The following is a 25,993-nucleotide window of genomic DNA, read 5'->3' as shown; positions in this document are numbered from 1 at the left end:
TATTCCCAATTTTTATTCAGTGTGTTTAGTTTTGGTCACACGTTTACATAATCGATTTTATCGTTTTTGATTACAAGAAAATCAATCGAGTGTTGGAGTTCTTGTTATCAATGGAAATAGTATCTCATGTTATATTATTATAAGTTCACGCATAAGTTTATAAATGGAATGAACGGAATGTTTTTTTTTTCGATGAAGGTACATTGCAGTGATATCTATTCTTAATATAACAATATCGACGATATGGAAAGGAAAATAATAAATACTGAGAGATAAATGTTCGCAAAAAGTAAATAAAAAATCTTCATTTCATTTTTATAATTGAACTCAAAGAGGAAAAACTTTGGGTCAATATTCGAACGAGCTTCAAGGCAATCTTTTTTTTTTAGCCTGCCGCTGTGGAGGAACTAAGAAGATGGACGTCATCAGAAGCCCTTGGAGATATAACAGTCACTCCAGATTGTCCAAACAGGATACCCCAAAATGTCACCCAATGTGGGGAAGATATCACAGATGGAACAGTTATTTCTGATGATGAGGGAATTGACCACAAACTGCCCTCTCCAGAGGAACAAGTTCAAGTCGTTGCTCTCAAGTAAGTTTGCAGTAATGAAGCGACCGTTTCAGGCGTCTTTATTTGAGGGGCGGGAATTCGGTCCAGTTTGCTGTACGCCTTTCCTTATTTCATCCTTGATTCTTAAAAAAAACATAAGGTTATTTCCCTGTAATGAAAATACATAAACCGCCTTCACTAAGCAGCCTGTATAATAAATGACACATATAAAAGAAATGATCAAATATGCACATCTCTGTTTGCCTATGACCTCAGAAGACCAGAGTGAATAAGTCTGGTTGCAACAATAAACAATAGCAGCGGTTTTGACGTGTATTTATGCAATAACACATATTATCTTTTGAATATATCGTGTAAAGAACTTTTTTTCTCGAAACTTCAAAACCCTGCAGTTTTATATTAAATAGCTTCATCATGTAGGATTACAGAAACTCTTCTCCTAAAAATCACCTGAGGATTCACACCCTAATAAGAATCAGCATATCCAAAAAAATACAGTCTTCATAAAACTTTCGAAGAGCAGAATTTTAAAACAAAATACCCATCAAAAAAACTGAATTGAAAAATAAGGGAAATTTGACAATTTATGTCAAGTTTCAAAATATCGGTTAACGTCAGTTTGACAGATAATATGTTGGTTGCCTGACCATAGAATTAACAATTGGTTCCAAAAATTTCAGAAGAAAGTGAAAATCATAATTTTTATAGGAAATTCTGAGGGACATTCAAGAGTTGGATAAGTCAAAATTCAAAATAAGTTTAAGATTTCCAATGCAAATTTAATTGCCCCCAAAACGAAACCCCCAATTCTGGCTCCTCCATAGTTATAAAATAAATTGACCACATAATCAATCGACAACCGCTTCGAACGATATAAAAAATTAACCCTTACATAATCAATCCCCGAATACAAACAGGTAAAAAACATCGACGACCTTAACCTTCACAATCGCGAACCACCGAAATAAAACCGTACCTCCAGCGCCATCTGCCGGTGAACTCTCGAACTAATCGAAATATCCCTTCCAGGTTTCCATCGGAAATCGTCCCGGTTGACGTTTCCGGAAAAGCTTTCGACCGGATGTCCGTACAGCGACGCTCCTTGATGAATGGCGAAGTTGTCTTAAGGGAGGGGGAAGGTGACAAGAAGAGAACTAAATCCAGAAGGCCTAGGAGTAAGAGAAGGAACACGCTGGCCGGCACAGATCAAAAGGAGATAGAGAATGCCGTTTCTGCCGGGTGAGTTATTTTATCTGCCTTTATTGCAATCGGGAGTATACAAGGTGGCTCTTGTAAGTGAAGATCAGTAAAAATGGGATAGCGGAAAGATTTTCCTTGTAGCTTTATTGATTTCACGTTCAAATGGAAGAGTGGGTCATCTTCTGTTTATTTGAGGAGCAAAAAGATAAAATCACAACATTTTTAAATAACTATGTTGGAATTTTTATATTTGATTTCTAACCAAACGTAACTTCACAAAAAACTGTCAGATGGCCCACTCGACATACAATCATCTCGTATACAAAAAATTAAATATTCATTAAGGGACTAAAAGAACTTTCATTTCATTCAAGAAATCATTTTAATTTTTTTATCAATTTCTTTAACGAATTTAAAAGGATTGAACATTTAAACAAAGGTTGAGGTAATTGCATTCAAAACTGTTTTTAATTTCTCTCAAGTCTTAAATTAATCGTTGTAAGGTTCAAAGTAAAGTTAGAATAAAATGCACTTAACATTTGGAATGAATATTCCACCAAACTAACATTTGTATGATTTTTTGGCTAAAGAATGGAAAGACATTTCACTAACTAAATTAATTTTAAGAATTTGCAAGCATCGAACATCAGCTTCGCAAAAAACTCACAATTTAACCAACTAACTCAGTTCAAATAACACTAAAAGAAAAGTCGAAAATCATACCATCATTTTGTAGAAGACAAATGTTCAACAGAAATATCAATAATAGTAATTAATCAACAGGGATACCAAACCGTCAACGTCGACTCAAGAAACCGTAGTTCCGCCCATCAAGACCACCGGAAGAAGCAAGAGCAGCGATATACTACGCAGTAACAGTAAAAAAGAATCCCCCGAAAATAAAAAATCACACTTCAACACACTGAAACAATGGAGCAAAAACAGATACGATAAAATAATGAACAGAAGTAACGAGGATAAGAACAAGGAGAAAGACATTGATGAATTCAATCTCTACGAAACTGTAACGATGAAAAGAAGGAGAAACATCGACAAGAAGACTTCTCACCAGCGTAGTGCTTCAGCATCTTCTTCAGAGAAATCTAGTGTTAACCTTCCAATCAATTCTGGACTGTCCAGTGTGATGAACATCGCCGTTAGGTTGAGAGAAAGCTCTCTGCAAAGACGGGAAAGGAGAAAAGGAAGAAACAAGGACGAACCTCACTCTTCTAGTGGTAACTGGAGCGCAAGCTCGGAAAGTGGTAGAAACTCAGCTGGTTCTGAGATTACAAGTTCAACCGCCCAACCCAAGTCAACTGCTTCAGAAGCCACCTCCAATAATTCCTTGAACGTCCCAATTTCAAGTTCTATCTGCAGCAGAAGAAGGTTTATAAACGCGTCTGCTTCCAGCAGTGTGACCAGTGAAGGAACTTTGACTCCTGATATCATCCAAGATCTTCACGAAGACGGGGAAACCAGTTCTGTCTACTCATGTGATACTGAGGGTTATTATACTTCTTTCCATATGGATAGCGGTTTGAAAACTCTGAAAGAAGAAGAGCTGCCTCCAACTCCTTTACATTCCTCCAACACTGTAGATAGTCCGTCCAGCTCTGCCGAAAATGAGTACGAATTATTTGGAAAAGGTTCTACGTCGACCACGACGAGCTCTGCAGGAACTGTATGTACCACTTTGAAGGCTTCAGACAGTAGCAAGTCTCTGGTGTTAGGTCCGACAGTGCCTGAAAGAAAAAGTTCGCTTTGTAACAGATCACCAGGCAGTTCTTTGGGAAGAGATGAAACTAGTGAGAAAACTGGCACTGTTAAAAGGAGTCCTGCAACGACTAAAGCTCTTACAACTGTAGAAGATAAGAGATCAGACGGAGGTATTTCACCAGATAGTGGCCACAACACTTCGAGCTCTCCTATAGAATCAACGAGTAGTCCCAATGGAATACGAAGTGGATCCGAGTTTGAATTCTCTGAATCTTCAGATATGGAAGGCCCGGAAAGAATAGAGCGAATAAGGGTGAAAACCACCATCAACTCCAGCAGGATTCCGTCCATGTGTGTGATAACGCCCTCTCCAAGTGACGACGAAAGCAGTCAATCTTCGCATTCGTCAAACAAGAACGACAACTTTTACAGAAACAAAATCCAAGGTACCGACAAGTACATCAACGTGGATCAAAAAACCGGATATGCAACATTGGAGAGCATCCAGAAAGAATGCACCGATATAAATCAAAACACTGCCAGTATTAAAAATAATAGTGTAAGAGCTCCCTCACCTAGCGGAGGTACTGTGATAATAAGAGAAGAAGTTCCTATTCCTAAAAGTAATCAACCTATTTTCAAAACTTCCCTACTCCCATTCAACAACATGTTCGATAAGATAAAGACGAATCTGACCAACTTGAAGAATAGGAAAGAGGACAAGTCGCCGAATAGAAACAATTGTACAGATGGTTTAGACGACCTTGGCGAATATGTCACCATAGCGGATGTGCGGAATAACAACAAGACGGGCTGTAGAGATATCGAACAAGTGAACGACATAGTTAACAAAAATTTGAAAACGATATTGTCCGGTAAGATTAGAGAAACCGAGTATATTTCTCTCAACGAGCTGCCTTGTAACGAAACTAGTATTAACAACCCCCTGTTGGTGCCTACTAACGATTCTTTGGAGAGGAGAAAGAGGCAAGGTGCTAGGGTTAAGTTAGACGCTGAGGGTAAAGTTGTATATAGCTCGGATAGTTTGAAGAGGAAGAAGGGTGCGCAGTCAACCTTCGAACCAGGACCTTGTGTTAAGAACGTGAGTCCTAAACCGAGTCCCTTGCCTAGTCACAGGCTTCCCAAGAACGTGAGATCTGTCACCATGGAAAGAGGGGTTCCTGATGGTTCCACCAGCCAAACTGGGAAAGTGATCATCAAAGCTTCGTCTGACGCTGCTCCAGAAGTTGTCAGGATGCCTCCCACCACCATAGTGGGGCCGAATAGGAGACCCAAGTCCCCTAAGCCGACAGGAAGAGGGGCCTATGTCCATGTACAAGACGCAGGGAAACCTCAAGACAAAGGTAAGGTTATAAATGTTCCTAATCGCCTGTTTAGACCTCAACCCAAAATGATCAAAGCTTTTCCCAACACCACTTTCCAAACCCGAAGAAGTATAAGACGAGCAGACAGCTATCGCCAAGCCAACTACGCTGTTCCAAACTTTAAGACTGTTAATATCGACGTTAACTTAGGTAGGACGACGAAAAATGTTAATAGTGAGTTGGAAAATTCACCGGTAGAGAAAAATTTCGAGAAAGAGCTGCTGGATGGCATATTTAAGGAAAGAATCAACTATCCTTCCACCGTCTCGCCAAAATTGTGCGCAAAACAGTGTCACATCTTCAGTCAGTCGTACGCGCAGGAGTTCATCCTAGCTTCTCCGAAAAAAATTGTGATACCACCTGATAGCGATGAGAATAAGGTGAAGGTTTTGAACACGTTTATACCCGATACGGAAATCTGGTGAAATGATCTGAGTTGTAAATTTTATGCTATATTCGAGTCTGGTCGAATTAGTGGCCACGTCTGCTGTGATCTTTTGAAAAAAAAATTGTTTTAAATCTTCGTTCACCTTTTTCTTTGAGCTTGTTGATAAAATACAATCTTCTGAGTAGAAGAAACTTTGCATTTTTTGATATTTTCAAAACTTGTAGAAGTAATAGCAGATTAAAAACACTGAGGTTCTTTGATATACTCGTGATGTATCAGAATAGAAACTGATGTGAATATTTCATTAAGATGACAGAAGATTTTATTTTCCGTAAATTGAGCTCAGAGAAGAAAACCAAACGTAAAAATTCGGCCGTTTTTTGAAATCTTGTCCAAATAGAATTTCGATCTGTTGAGAGATAATAGGGTTGAAATTTTGAACTGTTGATAGACTAATTTGATGAAAAAATCATCTAATTTTTAATTTTCACATTTCGCATTGAAGAAAAATATCAGATGTAAAAAGATACTATTGAATAAAGCACTCCAAATGCACCCTATTTTATATTTGGAACAGTGTAACTCACATTAGAATATTACTCAATACAACCCTTGAATTAATTTTGATCTTTTAGTATTTAAAATTTTTATTGAATTCTAAACATAATTGAGTTTTCAACCTCCAATAAATAACCTATCCAGACAATGCAGCTAAATACCCAAAACTAAAAAAAAATCGTATATCTGAAAAAAAGCTTTAATATTTTTTTGGGTCACCCTGTATAAACTTTCTTTCGACGGGTCGACGATAAGAACACAAGATTACCCTATTGATGACGCGTGACACTGTTATAGCTTAAAGGGCCACTCGGAATGCAGTAGGAAAAAAATCCCCCAAATTTTATATCGCGCACCCACGTTGTAGAGACGTGGGCTTCTGCGATCGATGAAACATTCACCCCTAAATTCGTGAGATCAGTGGGTCTGCTTCTCTCCTCAAGCATCTTGGATCTTCCATTCCGATCTAGACCTTCCTACTGCAGTATGCTTCTCGGTTTGAGTGTGGTTCACTTTTTTTTCTCTCAATCCCCTATACATTGGTTAATTCATCGGACTCTGGTGCTTGAAAATTACATCCCTGGATAACAATCAACGCCTTCTTGGTGGTGGCGCTATATAACGGTGAATATGGCTTGTTTTACACAAATACACACACACATACATACATACAGACACGTACACGATGTTAGGTACTTCAAACCCGAAAAAATCCCAGTGAATTCCCTCTCTTTTCTGATTTAAAAAATTCAGTTTTTTCAATATACCCACCTCTTTTGTAATTCTATTTCTTGTGTATAATATTATCTGTGTTGTAGTTTGTAATTTATCTTGTTCCGTAAATGTTCCTTTTTTTATATGTGATAGTTTATTTTTGTAAAAAGACTGAGTATTTTGGATAGTTTTTTTTGATAAATCGAATTCTTTCTTCTGGAATCCAGTCAGAGAACAGTGCCCTTTCAATATAATCAATTCAAAAAAATCCCTAGATTAGGAATAAATAATTGTTATATATTTTTATATTATTTATGTTTCATTTATGGACATCTGTTCTCTGATAATCGAAAGCACAGTGCAATCTTTTCAAGAAATCTAGTTAGAAAACATTATTTCCACATCAAACTGCACAAAGCATGTTTCTCATGTATAGTTCTCATTTAATTTTTGTCATTTTCTGTGTTAAGGCATCTTTGTTTGCTGTGTTTCTTGTTTGTTATATATGTGCATGCAAATCACGATCACCTACCAGTTACAAAATTGTATATATTTATGTGAATATTGATTTAAGAACTGAATAAATACTTTATATATAATTATTCGTTCCTTTTGTGCTAATTCTATTAATTATTTAACAATTTACTAATGTCTGAAGTTGTTTCGGATAAATAACATAGTCCTAAAGTCATTTTTTTCTGTGAATCTTAACACTAAACATCGAATATTCCAAAAAATAAACACGAATAACAAAAAAAAGCAAAAAGGTAAAAGGTGTCTGAACTAAATCTGGAATAATAATACGTTTGAAGAAGAAAATTAAGCATCAAATTTAACATTCATCATCTGCGTGGTCTCGTTGAGGATATAAAGAGATTTTTTCTTCGTATATCGGTGTATCAATTCAAAAGGAAATGGATACCTTCAGAAAGACGCAAAAGATATTTGAAGCGTCTATTTACAGCTACAATAACATAATGAATCCAATTAAAAAGTAGAGACTGCGAAATACGATACAAGCCAACTATGATTAAGACATGAGTCATTCCAGGAATACTAATTAAGAAATTTGCTTAGTGACCATTCAGCAATTCCAATGTGTTGTCTTCCGTCTCCTATAAAAATATACATCACAATGCATCTTAGGAATCATACGCTGTTCAACTAATGAAATGATCTAGAGCTGATATCGCAACAATGAAATTCGCAGAAATTCATATGAGACTATATACTTGGTAAAGGCTATTTCAACATGAAAACCACTTACGTCAAATAAACTCTACCATACCAGGTATACTCATTTGAATTTTATAATTTAATATGTTTTTAGAGTCGATATAAAGTAAAATTTTATTTTCGAAAATTAATATTTTAGTCTGAAACTATTAATTCGTTTATTTGTTTCATTGAAGAATAAGACGAAACATCTATGACTTTTCTTATGTAATTCTTTGTCATGAATTTCAAAATCTCTCAGATTCAAATCGTTGAAACTTGCATCTTATGTTATTTATTTATTTGATTTAAGTTGATTTTGAAAATTCAATTTTTTCTTATTTTAGCATTGTTGCAAATTACATAAATGAACATGTTTTTATCAAAAATTGTACAGATTTTCTGGATTATTTTGATATTTGCTTCCGACATATACAGTTCTCTTTCATGAGCTATTATATTTGGTTCATATCTTGAATTAATTCTAATATTTGATCCACACTGTAACTTGGATAAGTCATTAAAAACCAGAATCTGTGAAATTCAAACGAACTTGATATTTCAACTCGATATATGATCAAACAGAACAGGTTTCGAATTTATGGATATAAGTAAAGTATCTATAAGATAAAATTGAATTTGTTGAACAAAATTGTGCTGACCTATTTATCAAACAAGATTCTGTCCTTTCCAAATATTTGTGAATTATCTCCGAAACTATATGTATCTCTACTAGATATTTGATCAAATGGTTTTTGTGTGATTCAACATAATCTTGTAAGTGTTAGGATTCATTTGGATTTTAGTCAGAGTTTTATTTAAAAATGCGGTGTTTTGGATTGGATTTTTTAATTGAATTGCTGGCGTTTCAAGATTTTTTCGTATTTTATATTTTTCTTTGATATTTCATTTTTTCTTCCCACTCATTGGATTTTAAATGTAGGTTACTGAACCATGTCGATGAGTTTGATTATACTAAAACATTGTTTCGTAGCATAGTTTTTCTTATCAGTTATCAAGGAAATATTGCTTGAATCTGTAATAAAGACATTCCTTTCAAATCATTAATTTCATTGTTGCAAGTTCATTGATATTATCGACATATTCGTAAAAAAATAAATAGTTTTAACACATTTCACTAAGATAAAGTTTATCGAAGCATAAATTAAATTGAAATCATTTGCACATATAAATGTCCTATAAAGCGCTTCCTAAGCTTTTCTCTGTCATTGGCATTTCGGAGCTTCACCATGAATCATTTCATTTGTTGGGCAGTATAGTTCCAGGACTGAATCAATTCAAAACAAACAGCTTACTTCAGACACGGGTATTTATTATTCTATTGCTCTGAAACGTTACTGCACTAGCTAGCCTGTTTCCTCACAGATCATTCGCTGGTCCTAGGTTTGGTTTGTACATTTTTTTTTTATCATTCCACCTGCACGTTTCTAGCATGTTACAGTGAAGCATGGTGTGGTGTTTTTATTGCTTTGGTCTTGACAATTGCACCCCACACTTATCAGAGGCATGGTTTTAAGAGGTGAGCTTTTTCTTTTATAATTTTTTTTATTTATTTTTTTTTTATTTTAATGAAAATTTTGGATTTTATTTTTTTTTTGTTTTTTTGTAGCTGGGGTACTGAATTCACTTGACTGGGGAATTTTTCAATAGTTTTTAAAGATTTGGGATAATTGCAGCATCTCAGTAACCGGTTTTAATGGAGCTGATCTTAACTTCACCTATTTAGATCTTAAAATCAGGAATATAGTTTATTAAATCGCTTTGAATTAAAGAATTTCAATCGAAAAATTTAAAGAAAATAGAAACAAATGAGAGATTGCATTCTGAATATCATCTTCTGTTGAATTATCGCATGAGGATACATAAATTATTTTTCTTAATACCTTTCCATCATCCAAGAAATTTTTTTTCTAAACAAATTAACTGTCACAATACCTTTCTAATTTTTCCATCACCTTCCTAATTCCATATTTTTCAAGAAATTTATCACATAATTAGGTGCATTCTGTCAAAAAAGTACCAGGAATTGATCCTCTACAAGTTAACGTTTCAAGTTATCTATACTCACGCGGAATTTATGCGAAATTTGTATTTAGTTTGTTTCATGTTCCATTTTGTGAATTCACCTTGAATATACTTTTCATAATAGATTCAAGTTTTCAAAAAGAATTCAGCATTTTTAAATGTACTATATGTGCGTTGCGTACTTATGCGTAAATTAGAACTATTCAGGAGATGTTACAAGTTACCAGTCCGAAAAAAGTTCAATATTAAAGAGTGTTACACTTTTATCAACAAAAAAGGGGAAAGCATAGTGCCTCACCTATTGACAGTGCATTTTCTCTCAGTTTCTGGTTAATTCCCGATACTTTTTTGACATAATATAGTTAAGGACTATTTATTTATTTATTTTCTTCTTCAGCCATCTCGACCTATATTCTTTATTTTTGCTCCTACTATTATCCCTTCCACTATCATACTTGGTACTTACATTCACTAAAATTTCAGAATACTTCAACGAAATATGTATCCACTTTCTAAACCAAAACTTTATCTTTCAGACCGAGTACCGCCCTCTCCTGAAAGAGTAATGTATCAGAGCGTTCCTGAGTTCGTTCAACCATCAGAGATGTCGAGATACCAAGGAGTCATTTACGACAGAAGCCCAAATCAATTCTACCAGGATCAGTATTACCTCGGCAGAGGAACTCCATATCAAACCCTACCATCCAAAAAGACTCAACTCTTTCTACACGATGTTCTACCGGAAAGGTCTGTAACACCAGACATCACCAGAGGGTTAGAGAGAAACGAAAGATTCCATGTGGAAAATCCAAGGTTGAGAAGTTTCCACAATGATAATAAGTATATGGGAAAATCTTACAGCGATGATTCCTTACTTGATCAACAACTGGGAATACCAGTAGCGATGCCACATATGCATAACCTTTCATACATGAAAGCTTCCTGCAACCCCATATACCCAGAGCATCATGGATCCCCAAAACATCGGACTTTCATACAAGGACAAAGAGATGAGGTAGATAACTCCTTCAAAATTTCACCTATCGATCCAAGAAACACCGCTGGCTTTCAATCGTCTACCCCATCTCAAATCCAACAATCCAGAGCTGCCATCAATTTAGATAGCAAGCTACTTTCGCCTAAAAAATCTACAATGAGCAACGAAGAACTGTACGCTGTTATCCACAAGAGTAAGAAAAAGATGAACATAAAAACAGAAGAAGAGAATCGATCTTCTCCCGTGCCAAACATAGAAAACACCGCTGCTCATATAGAGAAAGTTAAAACACCAGAGAGTGGATACTTGGGAGATAAAATAAGGACAAGACTGAGTTGGTCCCCGAATTCCCAGAATGAAGTAGAGGATCCAGTAGATCCAAGGTGTCCACCAAACGAGTCAAGGAGTAGGCAAAGTTGGGCTTGTAACGATCGAAAGAAGGCAGCCCAAACGTCTCGTTTAGACTTCAAGAAACTGTTGTTGCTGAAGAGTAGCAACCTTCTTTCTACAAACAAGAAACCTTCTGCTGTTGAACAGCTGAAGTTATCCAAACAGCAGATCCAGCAAAGACCCTTCTCGCCTCCTATTCAACCTCCTGACATGAATATCTTAGAGCTCAGCGGCTCTCCAAGGAGTTTGGTGAATAGAAGATTCGCAAACCCTCCTGGTTCCCCCAAAAATACAGCAGATAAATTGAAGCCTCCCAAATTGATGTCCCCAAGGTCTCAGTGGAGATTCGCAAGTCCCAGATCAGATGTTCTCTCCTCCACAATACTAGAAGATTGTAGAGAAGATGAGATTAATAGTTCAGGAGAAAAAAAGCCTTCGCCAGTTCGTCTAGAAACTAAATTCGAAGAAAAAACCGTTCCAGAACAAAGTACAAATAAAACGGAGCAACGCCAAAGGTATGTGCCTATTGCTCAAAGGTTCCAAGCTCAAAGAGCAGAATTTTACAAATCAGGGTTATCCAGTAATAAAATTGAAAGCAAACAAAGCAAAAATGATAAGTCTTCAAGTCCAGCTTTAGAAACTTCATTTTGATTGGGTTTATAGGGACGCCTTCAAGAAATAATTTCCATTTTCCATTATTTATATTTTTCTGTTATCTAGTCTTGAGCCTTTAGATATAAGTTTTGTAATGTTTTATAACATTTTTGATGTACATATACTATGTGGCTCTAAAGTCTTTGAATTCTATGACTCGAGTTATATTATTTATGAATTATTTGATGCCTTAAATTATTGACTTAATATATTGGTTTTATAAATAAAATGTTTGATTTGATACACTATGTTTTATTCTCATTGTTTTCAGTCTCTATTTAATTTTTGGCAGAAAATTTCATTTTTTGGCGACTACAGTCACTGTTGGCAGTTTCAATTTCCATGTATCTTCACCATTTTCCACATGTTGGCTTACAGCCTCAGTTATAAGAAACTGTCGATGATATTCGGCTTTGTAGCAGGCCAAATCTGATTCCGGTATATCATATTCAGCGACATCGAGAAAGTTGGCAATTTCTGAAAATAAAAACTGTACTACTACACTATGATCGAAGAGTAGAATTATAAATAAATTATTTTCTAAAGAAAATTAGAAAAATCATGTAGGTATATTTTATACATCTCAAATAGATAAATTCAAATTATTCATGAAATGGAGAATGATAAAGAAAAACAAAAAATAATAATAGAAAATAAATAAAATAAAAATAAGTTGTTAACTTGAGCTGTTTCGAATTAAGTTTTCGTCCATCCATACCTATTAGATCTTCCTTAGTGTACTGGCAAGACACATTGTCATCAATAGATACAACAACACATTTCAAACGGAGATGTTCAAACCATTTTATAACCTTCTCCTTAGTTCCTATTTCTTTTTCAACAGTCGAAGAATAATTGGAGTACTTTTTCAAGTAAGGAAACCACTTTGGATTTTTTGCCATTTCTTGGTAGGTGCAGAAAGCAGGGTCATATTTGGCGAAAAGGAACAACAGGTCACCATCAGGAGTCATCAGATCATGAGCATTTTTAAGGGTTTGTCTGAAAAACATTGAAGCTATTGTCGAATGCGAAAATCAATCGAGATATCATCGAAATTGATTGTAAATAATCTCATAAATATTTCCACAATAGAAATCATCATGCAATTGATATTAATAAGAAAAAAGTTACTCACTTCAAGTCTGACAGAACTCCCAATGTATACGATGAGAATAAATGATCGAATCTGCTTTTCATATCTGGAGAAATTCCCTCCGAATCTTCAATATCCATGTGAATGAATTTTACCCTTTCTTGACTATAATTTTTCTTCGCCCAATCCACAACTTTTTCCGAAGCATCACAAACGACAAACTCATCGTATTCTTGAGGCAATCTGGGCAATAACACTTCAAAAAGCTCAGAAAAACTCACACAACCTATATTCAAAATCTTGCTTGGATGGCTCAAGTTGAGGTGACTCAAGTACTTTTCATAAATTTTCGCGTTATACTCCAAATTCGCCAAAGATTTAGTTCCCGAGATGTGTTTAAGGTTTTTTGGCGCCATGGTACTGCGTAGATTGAATTAATTTGTGATTATTCGGTTTTTTGAAAGTGTTATCGTCGTCCTGGGTTATCATAAGGACATGAGAGGTCGAGTTATTATTTGTTATAGGGTTTAATACAAAATTTAAGTCCGCTCATTGTTCAATGTATTCATTGAATCAGAATTCCAAAGAATTGCACTTGTTAATGAAATAGTTTACAGCCGACAATACCTCAAAATATTACATTTATTTGACCGTTTTCTTCTATAAAAATCAAAATTTTTGAAAGGATCGAATAAACCGGAAAAAATTCCATGATTCATCCCAGGCAAATAATAATTTTGTGAATGAATTCTGTTCATTGAGTCAATATCCACAATTTTCCGGAATAATTGAAAACGAATTGAAAATATTACTTTTTCAAATTTATCCCCTACATGTATTGATGGTTGCCTGAATATCATACAGGAAAACACGTTTTTCTATTTTCGACAAATAACAGTATCATCGAGTATCGTTTCATGTACATCCTTGACAGTAATAGGATTTCAAATTATTTGAAAATTCTAACCTAACAATTCAATCATCAGATTCATTAATATTATATGATATTCCACAAGAGAAAATGTACAAATTAGGCGCTTTACATACTATCAAACCAACAGGAGCTGTACACAATGCCTCTGTGATATTTTTACATGGTTCTGGTGAGAAATTTATTCCTATTATTTTCCTCATCTAAATTGAATTATTCCCCACTAGGTGATACTGGCAGGGGAGTTTTAGACTGGGTAAAGTTCCTACATAAAAACTTCTCTTCACCACATATCAAATTTTTATTTCCCACTGCTCCAACAAGACCATATACTTTTATAGGAGGTGAGGTAAGTTATACCGCTTAGCAAATGGATAATATAAATGATTCCATATTCAGCCTAGCACCGTTTGGTTTGATAGATATAAATTAACTCCAGAAGTTCCCGAACATGATGAAAGTATCAATATGATACAAAATGAAATTAAAAAAATTATAGATGAGGAAATGAAGATAGGAGTTCCATTGAACAGAATAGTAATAGGTGAGAAAGACTAACCGATTGAAATTGTTGGTACAGGTTATATTTTGTAGGTGGTTTTTCCATGGGTGGAGCCCTTTCTCTTCATATGGCTTATAGATTTCTTCCAGGTTTAGCTGGAGTGTTTGCATTATCATCATTTTTGAATAATGGATCTGAAGTTTATAAGGCTATCAAATCTCTAGAGACTCCCTTATTTATGTGTCATGGTGAAAGGGATGAGATGGTTCCTCTTCAATGGGGAAAAGACACATTCGATCAACTCACAACACTGGGAGTAAAAGGAGAATTCATGAAATTACCTAATACTTTTCATGAGCTAAAATCAAAAGAAATTGAGAGTTTATTAGAATGGATTGAAGCAAGGCTACCTCAGAAAAATAACTGAAAAATCATAGTTATAGAATTTTATTTTAATTATTCATAGAAATAATAGGTACAGGGTAAATAATAAATCAATCTAACTTTCTAATGAAAAGTCTTTTCTGAATTTTTCCTCTAATATAACTAGTGTGTCAATCTGATCCATAACTGACCCAATATTTGCCTTGAGAAAGGATAGTTGGCCTTCTTTTTGGGCTTCCACTTTTCTACGTAAATGCAGTAGACTAAAAAATTTGATTTAAAAACTAGAAGATTACAACATTAAACTTGCCGTTACCCTGCTTGTAAGTCATTAAATGACGTAGCTTGATGGTTTTCCAAAAGAAACCAACCAGGTGAGAAATTTTCAGATGCAATATCCCCACATTTTCCAGGAAAATAATTCATGAGATCATCTTCTGGAAATTTCTTCTCATTACCTTCAACAGAGAGCCCTAATGGATCTTCTTGTTGATAACTACTAGGAGAGAGGGCATGTCTACCCCATGAAAACAATGGAGCTTCTTCAACCCAAACTGCACTTTCTTTCATAGGCCCAATAGTTTCATGGTACCCTTTAATCGAGAAAAAAATACTAATTTTGATGTACTCTTATAGCTGTTGAATTACCTTTGAATGTAACATTACAGGTTCCGATCCCTCCTGCTCTAGTTGTAACAATTACTTCTCCTTTACCTTTAATGGGCCCTGATATAGCAATAATTTTATTGGGACTCTTCCATTCGGCCGATAACAGGCAGTCAAAACCACATATGGTTAAACCTGTAATGAATTACTTGTACATTGGAGAAGTAGAGTATGGCACAATTACCTGTCAAATCGTTGGGTTTATTGCCGAAGTTTTCCCCTCTTATTTTGATTCTAGTGCCTGGTGGCCCCTCATTAGGAGATATTCCAGTGACAATAGGGGGCGGTGCCATTTTATCGGAAAAATGCTTGAAACTATTGGTCAATTAATTCCATTGAAATTTGTGGTTGGGCCTCCTTCAGTTGTTTAAAAATTATTTGTTTTTAATTTTATTTACAATTAACCTAATCTAAAGATGTTTTGACAACTCAGCTATATCAGGAGTGTCCAAGAAAAATTATTATCGATATCCGTTTATTATCGTAATTTACAATGCAATGTTTAAAATTTTTATTGTTGTTATAATTCCACTCAATTTTTGTTGCTCACAGGTAATTTAATGATGTTTCATAATTTTTTTAATCTTCCCATTCAATTTATTTGTACAGTATCCTACCTGTGCTTCTACAGTTTTCTTCTTTAATAACCCTAATTGTCAAATTCAATCTAAGTAATAAAATAATACGGAACAGAATCGACCGCAACCTAGAAAGTTCTAGAATTATAAAATCTTATAAGAAATTGGTGCTGATGCTCCAGACAATTCTAAGTGAAACTTGGTGAATAACACTCATTGGAACATTGAAAAACCTCGTATCTTATTTACATAAACAACGAATACCTCAAATTTAGTTTCGTTACAAATTTTTAATAGATATTTCACTCAACCGCTACCGCAGTATTCGCTTAAATTATGGCTAAATGGGGCGAAGGTGATCCTAGGTGGATTGTAGAAGAGAGGCCTGATGCCACAAATGTAAACAATTGGCACTGGACGGAAAAAAACGCTGGACCTTGGTCTCAAGACAAATTTAAGGAACTCTTTACTAACCTTCAAATCAAAAACGATGTGGCTGATTTAAAAATTGTCGAAGTGGAAAAATGTGAAGGAGAAGCTTCGGCCAATAATAGGAAAGGAAAATTAATCTTCTTTTATGAATGGGATCTTCTTTTAAAATGGAAGGGATCTTCAAAAAGCGGAAATGAATATTCTGGAGCATTCAAAGTTCCTAACGTATCAGAGGAGAATGATGTGAAAGAATTTGACGTAAGTATAAGGCATTATAATCGGATCAAATATATTAATACTTATTACAATAACACATAAAAATTATCGTCTAGTCATGAAATAGACAAAATCGTCAAAACTTATTCTCCCATCACCATCAGCATCTACTTCTCTCAACATATCTTCTATTTCTTCATCATTATATTTTCCTCCCACATCTGCTGCAACATGTCGAATTTCTGGAGTACCTATCTGTCCATTACTGTCTTTATCGAATATTGCAAAACATAATTTGAGGTCATCTTCAGTCATAGGTTTTAGATTTTTTTTTAGAATCAGCAGAAATGTCTTGAAGTTTATTAGTCCTGTATTATCCGGATCAAACTCTTCCAAGACAGCAAATATCTTTGAATAAGAAGATATTAATTTTATTCATAATAGTACTGAACAATTTGTTACCTCTCCTTCTGTGAGTTCTACCCCTACAGATCTTAAAGTGAATTCTAGATCGTCCACTGTAATACTACCTTCAGGTTCTTCTTCTTTTACAACAGTAGCAAATTGACCAAAAGCATATTCTATTTCTTGAAGTTCTTCCATACCAAAATCTTCTGCTTCTTCTTCATCGCTGCTGCTATAATCCATTTCAGATACAAAATTATTGAAATAAAATCAAATATTTTCTGTAGAATAATAAAGGTAATATTCTAAATAGTCAATTTGACATTCATCAACCATGCATCCTGATAAAAATAATATTTGCACTACTTCCATCAGACAAATTATTATCACCACCAGATATATTATTGTATTATGAATTGTGGAAAATTATGAATAATAAACATTAATTTTAATAGTTTCTGTTTGTATTGAATTTACAAAATGATAAAATGATCTAATGTTTGGTCATGAAGTAACTGAAATCCTCAAAGTTGATTTTTCCGTCTCCATCAGCATCTACTTCCTTGAGCATGTCATCAATCTCATCATCAGTGTATCGTTCCCCTAAGTTTCTTGTAACATATTTCAATTCTGAGGTGGCTATACAACCGTTCCCATCTCTGTCGAAAACTGAGAAAGCTATTCTAAGTTGCTCTTCATTCAAAGGTTTTATATGCTTCCTCAACAAGTTTAGAAACGTTTTGAAATCAATAAGCCCTTTCCTATTTGGATCTACCTCGTCCAGCATCACAAAAACCTCAAAAATAATATTATGAATTCTTCTTATTTCCTGATTTACGAAGAAAATCACCTCTGCTTCTGTGGGGTCAAAACCTATTTCTTTCATGGCGTATGGTAGATTGGATGTAGGGAGTAAGCCTTTGGGTCCAGAAGAATCATCTTCAATTAGGTCATCTTCCGTTAGTAAAGCATACAAGGCATATGCCTCTTCTATCTCTTGAAGTTCATCATCTCCAAAATCTTTCTCCTGTTCTTCCTCACTATCATCATCCATTGGAATAAAAAAATATAAAAAAAGTTTTACAAAATTACAAAAAAAGTGACTTCATAAAAAAACTGACAATTCTTTTTGAGTGACATATACTGTGACGTACAAGTTGTCTAATTAAATAAAGTGTATTGAGATCAGCAAAATACTACTAATGCTTGCTAATAATTTATAAATTTTGATGAAGCAGAGTATTAAAGTTTAAATATAGTATTTATAAATATAATTGCATTTTTTTTTTCAAAAAAGATTTTATCGATGTATGAAGTGAATTTAATGACTATCTGTAACTAACTCGAGTGTTTTGTCTTGATCTACCATGAATCCCCATAAGAGCAATAAAGTCGTCTACTCTTAGTTTCCCATCTTTGTCTTTGTCAATCTCTCCAAACATCTCGTGGACATCTTCTTCTTGATAGACTTCTCCTAAGCTCTGGATGACATACATGATTTCTTTGGTAGACAAAACGCCGTCTCCAGATTTGTCAAACACCTGGAAGGCCCTAGTTAAATCTTCGTCTGTGTAAGGGGTTTTGAAGTGCTTCATCATGATATCTACGAATTCTTGGAAAGTTAAGGTTTCAGAAGACAAAACGTCTACCTCTCTCAGCATCTGAATTATTTCGGCTTCAGTGGGACACTGCCCCAACGCTCTCATCAATTGAGGGAAATGTTTTATCTCAATATTGTCTACTCCTTCCCCACTTTTGAAACTATTGAAGGCTTCATAAAATTCTTCAATATCTTCCTCTTGGATGAGAGTGTTATTCTCGTTCGAAAGGAAGGTACTCCTTACTGTTGTATAAGACATTATCTTTCTAATTTTGTTGTCAAGGATAATTTGAATACTTCAGTTTGATGTTTTTTTAAGTGACATAATGATTATTAGAAATACTGATAAGCTCATCATTGAAAGAGTTCAAAATAAAACTGGCAACATTTGTAATGACCAGTCTTTTTGGATTTGAAGGAAATTGACGATACTTCAGTTGATTTCCGCGGCGTTTCCTACGATGCTCATATCAAATTTCGATATTATTTCCTTGGGAATTAGCCATTTCATTATATAGGGCCTTCTATGGAACGAAAAAAAAGTTTCCACTAACCTTTCCATGAAAATATAACCATTTCAAGGGAAATGAAAGGGAGGAAAAGGAAGCATATTCAATGCCGAGTTCACCTCGCTTTTCTTCAACAAAATCTAATCGGTATATTAGTACCTGATCAAAGTTTGAAACACTCCAGAACATTGTTAAAAATTTACTTTTCTGTGAAATTCTTACTATTTATAATTCCTTGCATGTAGAATCCAACAAACATCATAGATAGCCTAATCTCTTGTTGATGAAACTGTCTACTGTTGTAGATAACAGTTTCCCTGAAAGAGCAAGATGGAGAAGAAGCCTCTACAATCAAAGAAGTTCTCAGAAAAGAAGGTATTGCTACTGTGAGGTCACAATTGGGAAAGTACATAATTGAATTAAAAGAAGAGTTTACCAAAGGTATGATTCTTCCAAAAAAAGACGAAGTTAAGCCTGACAATGTTGTCAATCACAAGAGTGGTTTCAATAAGACTAAGGTTAACATGCAACCTATATCATCAGAAAAAAAAGAGGTAAAGGAATGAATTCCTTTTTTTTTTCCTTTTTTCCTTAATCTTTAGTATTTTTCAAAATATTGCTGCAAATGGTAAATTATTATATTCAGATAATTTCAGTCAGTTAAACATCCTACAAAATAAAATGTTTTTAGGTGGGTGTAAAGATTGATGTAAAAACCATCAAGGATTCGCAAAAGTTCCAGTGTAAAGCGTCTGAGTTTTACGATGCTATGACTCGCATAGAAATGGTTACTGCGTTCACCCATGGGCCAGTAAAATTGGAATTGTTCAAAAATGGTAAATTTGAACTATTCGGAGGTAATATTTCAGGAGAATTTGTTGAACTTGAACCTGCGAAAAAAATTGTTCAAAAGTGGAGGTACAAACAGTGGCCTTCAGGGCATTACTCTATTGTTACACTCAATATAGATGAAAAGGTAAATTGTCGGTTTGGCAGATGTTTGGTACATTCTCAATTATCAACTGAGTTAAAAAAATTCTAGGCTTTCTAGCTGTGGGTTTGACCTAACCAAAATTGACACTGAATTTTTCCAATTAGTCCCTCTACTTCTAGCTGGTTCAGATTTAATGCAATATATTGCTGCCAACCAAGCACTCAGATCACTTCTAGAAAGCTTGGAAATTTTCTAACTGTTGAACAATTCCGCTGTGAAAGCTTTCAGCATATTATTTTCAATAATGTGTATTCTATTGCAGAGTGATCACACAGAGGTATCATTGACACAAACTGGAGTTCCTTCTTCGGAAGCTGATATCACTAAAGGCAACTGGCAAAGATATTATTGGGATTCTATGAAGAAAACTTTTGGTTTTGGATCTTTCATCCAATGAGCAACGTTAATTTCGCCAATCAAGGAGATTTTTAAAGATTCATAGAATTGTTTTATCCAGATCATACTGCTCATAATTAGGCCTTGCTTTAGGTTATTTATTTATGTAACACTGTGGAAGATTACATCTCTAAAGGATTATTTTATAAGATTCTTTTGCCTCATGAAATAAAATCGATTTCTTTTCCGAAATGAATTTTATTTAAGATTCAAAACAACTGGTAGTTTAGAAAAATGTAAAAAAAAATGTGGTCCAGTACTACACTTTTTGGTTTCTTGTAGTTTTGTCTTATTTGCTACCGATTTAAAAAAAAAAAGATATTTTAGTTAAACTTGGCATAGATATTTCAATTTAAAGTTTTCATCGTTTTTTTTGAAACGGTGTCCGCTTCTTTCCTCAAGAAATTTTTTTTGGTGGACCCCTGGTAGTTTAGAAAAATGTAGAAAGAAACTTTGCTCCAATAGTATACTTTTTGGTTTCTTTTAGTTTTGTGGTATCTGCTACCGATATTGAGAAAAAAATTACAAATAATTCCCTAGTAATCCTCAGGAAAATCCAAATTATTATTAAGATCCAGTTAGTAAGTTTTGGAACTCATTTATCCAATCTTTAGAAAAGATTAATAAAGATTTGATATATATATATATATATATATATATATATATATTCTTTTGAGATAGAGCAATACCAAAATTATCAACTTCAAACAACAAAGCATGTGTAAATGTAATTTGAGTATTAGTTTTGATAAACTGGTATAATCATCACAAAGAGGTAGGACTAAAAAAAAACACCATGTATCTCGAAAACAAGGTGTTTAAGGGCTCATATTATATTATTATCCAAGGAATATTATTATTATTATAATCTCAGTTTCCTTTGTAACTTCAATTTAGTAACACCCTGTAGATAATAGACGAAATCGGGGAATAAATGTTCATAAAGAAGAAAATGAACTCAGGTTACATTTTATTTTCTGGAAAAATCTACATTAAAAAACAATATATGCAGAAAACAAATCCAAATTTATCATGTTATTCACACACTTTTCTGATCAATTTGATCGCCAAATTCCATGATGTGTGCTTGACTGATAATCTCAAAAAATCAATTATTAGATTTATTTTGACTTCTTTGCACTGGTTAATTTTTTTTCACACAATATTTAAATACAGTACAAAATTTAGCACATTTTCGGGTTTACCCAAATTAAAATTTATTTTTTCTTTGGCTTTTTCGGATTTCTTGATCTCGATTTTGCCTTACACAAAGGGCATATTGGGGCATTCCTATGGATTTGTTGGTGACAGCTGAGGCATGATTTCATTGGTGGGGGTTGTTGCCTAAAAAAATTGAAGAATATATGAATAATCAATTGTTGCCTCATGAATTTTTAAATTCAAGGAATATTTGTCATAAAACCAAGTCTGAATTTTCAGATATTTAATGCAAATTAAAATTGAAAAGATTATAAGGTTTATCTGCAAAAATTTTACCTCATAATTTTCAAAAAAATTTTTTTTGAACACTAAATTTCAAAATCATTTCTGGAACCGAAAGAAAAACTAACAAAAAAGCAATGTTAAGCACCTTAAACCAAGATCGGACCTGAATGTGGGTGGTGGGGGCCCTGGATGGGGTGCTTGTGTCATGGTAGATGGCCTTCCTTGATCAGACTTGTTCGATACTAAACGCAGTGGGTTAGGAGGTGGAAGAAATGTGGGTGGTAAAGGAGGACCCAAAGGATTCATACTGTGCTCTGTTGGGGCCAAAGGTCTATTCCAATCAGAAGTCTTGGCAAAAGACTGACTTTGTGATTTAGTAGTGCTGTTATAAAGCTGGATAAATTTCCTAAAAAATAAATTTCATCTAAATATTATAAAGAATTTTGAACTTGTACTACTTTAAAACTGAAAATATCAATTTTAACATACTCTGCTGAAATAGGAGACCCATCTTCTTCATGTAGATCAGGAAGACGATCTAGACCTAAGCATTCTCTACGGAGTCTATCTATTTCTGACTTTAAAGGGACATATTCCTCATGTAGCCTCATAGCTGAACCCATTGAACGAGTTCTACTTTCTTCAGCTTGTTTCAACACACCTTCCATCTACAAGAAACAGTTTAAAGATGTATTGTTGACATTTGATCATTTTTCAACATTTAAGTTGATATATTAAAATCTCACAGCATTCATATCAGCATGTATTTGTCTCAGTTCTTCTACGTGTGACATTTTTTCTTGTAAAAGCATATCCATTTCCTGTTTGTACTCTGCAATACATTTTTCTTCCTGGTCTTGGGCTTCAATTTCTAATACAATACGTGATTTAATTTTTTCTAATTGTATAGTTTTAGCTCTGAAAGGAATGTTGTTATTGATTTTTTCTCGTACATAAATAAAAACGTTTATTACCGGATATCTTTCAAAGCTTCCAGTTTGGCATAGACAGCCCTTTCATCACTTCCTTGAACAGAAGTCATTGTTGTAATCAAGTTGGATTCTAAAACATCTTAAACATATCTTTGTTTATATTTCAGATCAGATTATCAACCTAGATGGAGGAGATCAATTTTTTCGTTTTTTCATTTTTCCAAGTAAATGTTGGCGGCATTGCATTTCTTCTTTGTTTTGTTGACTTTGGTATTTGAAAAAAAATGTTTTATTGTCCAATAGTGCAATTTATATATTTAAACCTGATATAAATATTGAATAAGGGTATAGTTGCTTTCATTGATTCGAAATTATTGACATTGTATTGAATAATTACGTATTTCTTCGTGATCAGTTTAAATGGATTGTAGGGCTAGGGGGATTTCCTAAAGATAATGGAATTTCTGTTGTCCTGTCACTTTTTCTTACGTCATTTGTCATTGCAACACAGTAAAATCGCAGACGTTTATCATCTTCTAGAAAGAAATCGAAGAGCTAAAAAGAAAATCAATTTTCCCTAGTAATTTGATATTTCTATTAATTGTGATAATCTAAACGATTAGATATAATCATGAAATCAGTTATTGTTGCTTTTATATGCGTTTTATATTGTTGTCAAGCAGCAGTTACAAGAGGTGAAGGTACATTATATGCGTTTCATTTGGAAATAATATATTAATTTCAATCAATTTATATTCATTTATAGGTGTGGTTATTGATGGAAAAAATGAAAAAATTCCTGAAGTTACAATTATTACTACGGAAAGCTCCAAATTAGGTAGAATTATTATCCCATTTTTTTTATTTTAATAGTCTTCAATTAATATTATAGAATCCTTAATAGTATACAGTAAATATTGATTTTCTTATTCAGTTTCTCCAGTGAATGGAAACGGGACGAAGACTGAAACCATTCCTATTGGTCCTACGATAGATCCTAATACATCAACTGTCACACCTACAACTACACATGCACCAAACATAACAACTATTGCACCAAACACAACAACCATCGCACCTACAACTACACATGCACCAAACACAACAACCGTAACACCTACAACTACACATGCACCAAACACAACAACCGTAACAACTACACATGCACCAAACACAACAACTGTGGCACCAACAACTCCAAAACCCACAAATGGAACTACTGTAACGCCTTCTCCAAGCTCTACTGCTTCTCCCATTACCTCCACAACAGCCGTACCACCTTCCAATCGTGGATTTGACGGGCCTAGTTTCATTGGAGGAATAGTTTTAGCATCTGGTCTGATGGCCATTGGCTTTGTTGCTTTGAAATTCTACAGAGCGCGTACAGAACTCAACTACCACACTCTTTAAATATTCTAAACAAATAACTTGAAGTTTTGAAAATTAGGTTTTGTCAGCAAGAAAAATTGTTCAATGTTTTATTTCTATGACTTCTTGTTGAGATGCGTACTGAATGGAATTTGAACATTTTCAGTGTTTATTTTTCGAAATCTTTTGAAATTTTTTTTACAAAAACAAGTTCAAATTTATTCAATCACTAGGAATTGGATCATTGCTTTTTTATATATAAGACCATACATAAATTTTGTCTCTTCATTATTTTTGACGAATTATGAGAATCAAGTTTCAAACTTATTTTCATTTGATATATTTTTACCTTCTTTGTTTTTGTAAAACTTCAAAGGATTGATAATGGATCTTCAAAATGTATTACCGATGAAAAACTTTCTTTGTTGAGTATTAAAAATTTATTTATTAGTTCTTGAATTCTAATATCAGTTATATCATTTCAAAATTTATTTTTTCTTCTTCAAATCAAGTGTTATTATTTTATATTGTATGAGATTTATTTTTGTTTATAAGCTATCCTTAGTATTTACTTTTGTACATTTTCTCACACTATTGTCTGTATTGTTGAAAAATTATGATAATAAAAGTTTTTGGCAACCCAAAAAAACTTCAAAGGCATCTTCTAAGTCAATAATACGAAAGTATGGTAACTGAAGTCCTGAAATACTAAATTTTCTTTTGAAAATCACCGAATGAATATGTGATAAGTAGTAATTTATTTTTGGGTAGACTTATATTTTTGGAGAAGCAAAATTTTTGTGTACAATAATTTTTCATAACAAAAAAATGAATTTGATCAATGATGTTTACACACTGTCCGAGAAAGTGCTCTTAATAGAGTAGTTTAAAGGTTTTTGAAAAGGTGCAGTAGCTGTAGTTATTTCCTTCATTTGATACTTTTATTCATTTTATCTTTAATGTTGAAATAAATGTTGTAAAGTTAATGGTACATATTAAATATAATATTATAATAGTGCACTATTGCAACAGCAGAGAATATGTTTTTTTTAATCCCGAAAAGATTCTCAATATTCATTTACAATAAGTAGTGAAATATATGAAAATTCTTAAAGGGCATTTTTTTGCTGAAGGGAATGACGCTTTAGTGCACATCTAGTTGTTAAGTCAATTTGTCAGTTTGCAAAATACATATTATTCTAATAAACCTGTTTATTTTAAAAGAAAGTTTTATTATTAAATCTTGAGTTCAGTTGTGGGTTGAAGAGCATTTTTGGTATTAGATTTTAAAATGATTGCTGGGAAAATTATATTGGACGATTTGGATGAAATTTGGATTGGGACATAAATGATTACATAGAAACTTTAGCTCTAGCGTATGAATTGCACATACGTAAATCATAACTGCCTTATTCGTTTATAATGGGTGTTTGATAAGGATACAAATCGTTTGATCGGAATTTTAGTTCTTTCAAGTATGGAATGTCGGAAGATAATAATTTTCGATGGTCAAAATAATAAGGGATTATTTTTGAAGAAAGAAGGATGAACAATAGTTCTAAACCAATTGGACAAAATTAGAATTCAATTGACATTTTTCTGCATGTTAACTATGAGTTAGCCATGTGGTTTTGCTCAGGCGTCTAATTCTAAAAACTATGGAAGGAATTATATAGATACTTAATCTTCTTTTAATATCAGTTC

General features: G+C 33.7%; 9 protein-coding genes across 14 annotated transcripts in view; 4 read left to right on the top strand and 5 right to left on the bottom strand.

The window, feature by feature from the left end:
• The window catches only part of LOC123676115, a 105,266-nt gene extending 93,188 nt beyond the window's left edge, over window positions 1-12,078 (top strand). For all 3 annotated transcript variants that reach the window (XM_045611824.1, XM_045611826.1, XM_045611827.1), the window contains exons 3-6: window positions 390-595; window positions 1,604-1,813; window positions 2,558-4,854; window positions 10,333-12,078. In XM_045611824.1, coding sequence (XP_045467780.1) covers window positions 390-595; window positions 1,604-1,813; window positions 2,558-4,854; window positions 10,333-11,834 — 4,215 coding nt within the window. In that variant the 3' untranslated portion in view covers window positions 11,835-12,078. The remainder of the gene's footprint in view (window positions 1-389; window positions 596-1,603; window positions 1,814-2,557; window positions 4,855-10,332) is intronic.
• LOC123676120 (juvenile hormone acid O-methyltransferase-like) lies at window positions 12,074-13,390 on the bottom strand. The gene is made up of 3 exons (XM_045611836.1): window positions 12,973-13,390; window positions 12,556-12,836; window positions 12,074-12,314 (listed from the first exon to the last, which is right to left on the bottom strand). The coding sequence occupies exons 1-3, from the start codon at window positions 13,344-13,346 to the stop codon at window positions 12,136-12,138; spliced, it is 834 nt and encodes a 277-aa protein (XP_045467792.1). The 5' UTR covers window positions 13,347-13,390; the 3' UTR covers window positions 12,074-12,135.
• Window positions 13,391-13,543: 153 nt separating this feature from the next.
• On the top strand, window positions 13,544-14,880 carry LOC123676123 (lysophospholipase-like protein 1). The gene is made up of 4 exons (XM_045611840.1): window positions 13,544-14,033; window positions 14,089-14,210; window positions 14,261-14,405; window positions 14,456-14,880. The coding sequence occupies exons 1-4, from the start codon at window positions 13,952-13,954 to the stop codon at window positions 14,788-14,790; spliced, it is 684 nt and encodes a 227-aa protein (XP_045467796.1). The 5' UTR covers window positions 13,544-13,951; the 3' UTR covers window positions 14,791-14,880.
• Window positions 14,795-15,860, bottom strand: LOC123676122 (exocyst complex component 2-like). Its single transcript, XM_045611839.1, has 4 exons — window positions 15,598-15,860; window positions 15,396-15,548; window positions 15,064-15,340; window positions 14,795-15,010 (listed from the first exon to the last, which is right to left on the bottom strand). The coding sequence occupies exons 1-4, from the start codon at window positions 15,704-15,706 to the stop codon at window positions 14,863-14,865; spliced, it is 687 nt and encodes a 228-aa protein (XP_045467795.1). The 5' UTR covers window positions 15,707-15,860; the 3' UTR covers window positions 14,795-14,862.
• Window positions 15,861-16,073: 213 nt separating this feature from the next.
• LOC123676117 (activator of 90 kDa heat shock protein ATPase homolog 1) lies at window positions 16,074-20,730 on the top strand. The gene is made up of 4 exons (XM_045611831.1): window positions 16,074-16,681; window positions 19,459-19,707; window positions 19,845-20,129; window positions 20,410-20,730. The coding sequence occupies exons 1-4, from the start codon at window positions 16,328-16,330 to the stop codon at window positions 20,542-20,544; spliced, it is 1,023 nt and encodes a 340-aa protein (XP_045467787.1). The 5' UTR covers window positions 16,074-16,327; the 3' UTR covers window positions 20,545-20,730.
• LOC123676125 (neo-calmodulin-like) lies at window positions 16,687-17,368 on the bottom strand. Its single transcript, XM_045611842.1, has 2 exons — window positions 17,102-17,368; window positions 16,687-17,047 (listed from the first exon to the last, which is right to left on the bottom strand). Exons 1-2 carry the CDS (start codon window positions 17,285-17,287, stop codon window positions 16,745-16,747), a joined length of 489 nt encoding a protein of 162 aa, XP_045467798.1. The 5' UTR covers window positions 17,288-17,368; the 3' UTR covers window positions 16,687-16,744.
• Window positions 17,489-18,170, bottom strand: LOC123676124 (calmodulin-2-like). Its single transcript, XM_045611841.1, has 2 exons — window positions 17,895-18,170; window positions 17,489-17,840 (listed from the first exon to the last, which is right to left on the bottom strand). Exons 1-2 carry the CDS (start codon window positions 18,096-18,098, stop codon window positions 17,538-17,540), a joined length of 507 nt encoding a protein of 168 aa, XP_045467797.1. The 5' UTR covers window positions 18,099-18,170; the 3' UTR covers window positions 17,489-17,537.
• A 766-nt stretch (window positions 20,731-21,496) lies between the features above and the next one.
• LOC123676113 (zinc finger C4H2 domain-containing protein) lies at window positions 21,497-23,106 on the bottom strand. 2 transcript variants are annotated; one of them, XM_045611819.1, is made up of 5 exons: window positions 22,964-23,106; window positions 22,736-22,907; window positions 22,479-22,657; window positions 22,135-22,395; window positions 21,497-21,887 (listed from the first exon to the last, which is right to left on the bottom strand). In XM_045611819.1, the coding sequence occupies exons 1-5, from the start codon at window positions 23,029-23,031 to the stop codon at window positions 21,761-21,763; spliced, it is 807 nt and encodes a 268-aa protein (XP_045467775.1). In that variant the 5' UTR covers window positions 23,032-23,106; the 3' UTR covers window positions 21,497-21,760. The 2 variants fall into 2 exon arrangements, with proteins under 2 accessions (XP_045467775.1, XP_045467776.1); XM_045611820.1 differs by having other exon boundaries at window positions 22,153-22,395.
• Window positions 23,107-23,469: 363 nt separating this feature from the next.
• LOC123676114 (threonine-rich protein-like) lies at window positions 23,470-25,512 on the top strand. 3 transcript variants are annotated; one of them, XM_045611823.1, is made up of 4 exons: window positions 23,470-23,622; window positions 23,688-23,759; window positions 23,856-24,050; window positions 24,084-25,512. In XM_045611823.1, the coding sequence occupies exons 1-4, from the start codon at window positions 23,553-23,555 to the stop codon at window positions 24,329-24,331; spliced, it is 585 nt and encodes a 194-aa protein (XP_045467779.1). In that variant the 5' UTR covers window positions 23,470-23,552; the 3' UTR covers window positions 24,332-25,512. The 3 variants fall into 3 exon arrangements, with proteins under 3 accessions (XP_045467779.1, XP_045467778.1, XP_045467777.1); XM_045611822.1 differs by having other exon boundaries at window positions 23,470-23,616; window positions 23,856-25,512; XM_045611821.1 differs by having other exon boundaries at window positions 23,856-25,512.
• The last annotated feature ends 481 nt before the right edge of the window (window positions 25,513-25,993 follow it).

This window comes from Harmonia axyridis, chromosome 3 (assembly GCF_914767665.1).
Source record: "Harmonia axyridis chromosome 3, icHarAxyr1.1, whole genome shotgun sequence".
NCBI lineage: Eukaryota > Metazoa > Arthropoda > Insecta > Coleoptera > Coccinellidae > Harmonia > Harmonia axyridis.
Note: the sequence above shows the minus strand (reverse complement) of the source record. Positions and strands in the feature narration are given on the sequence as shown.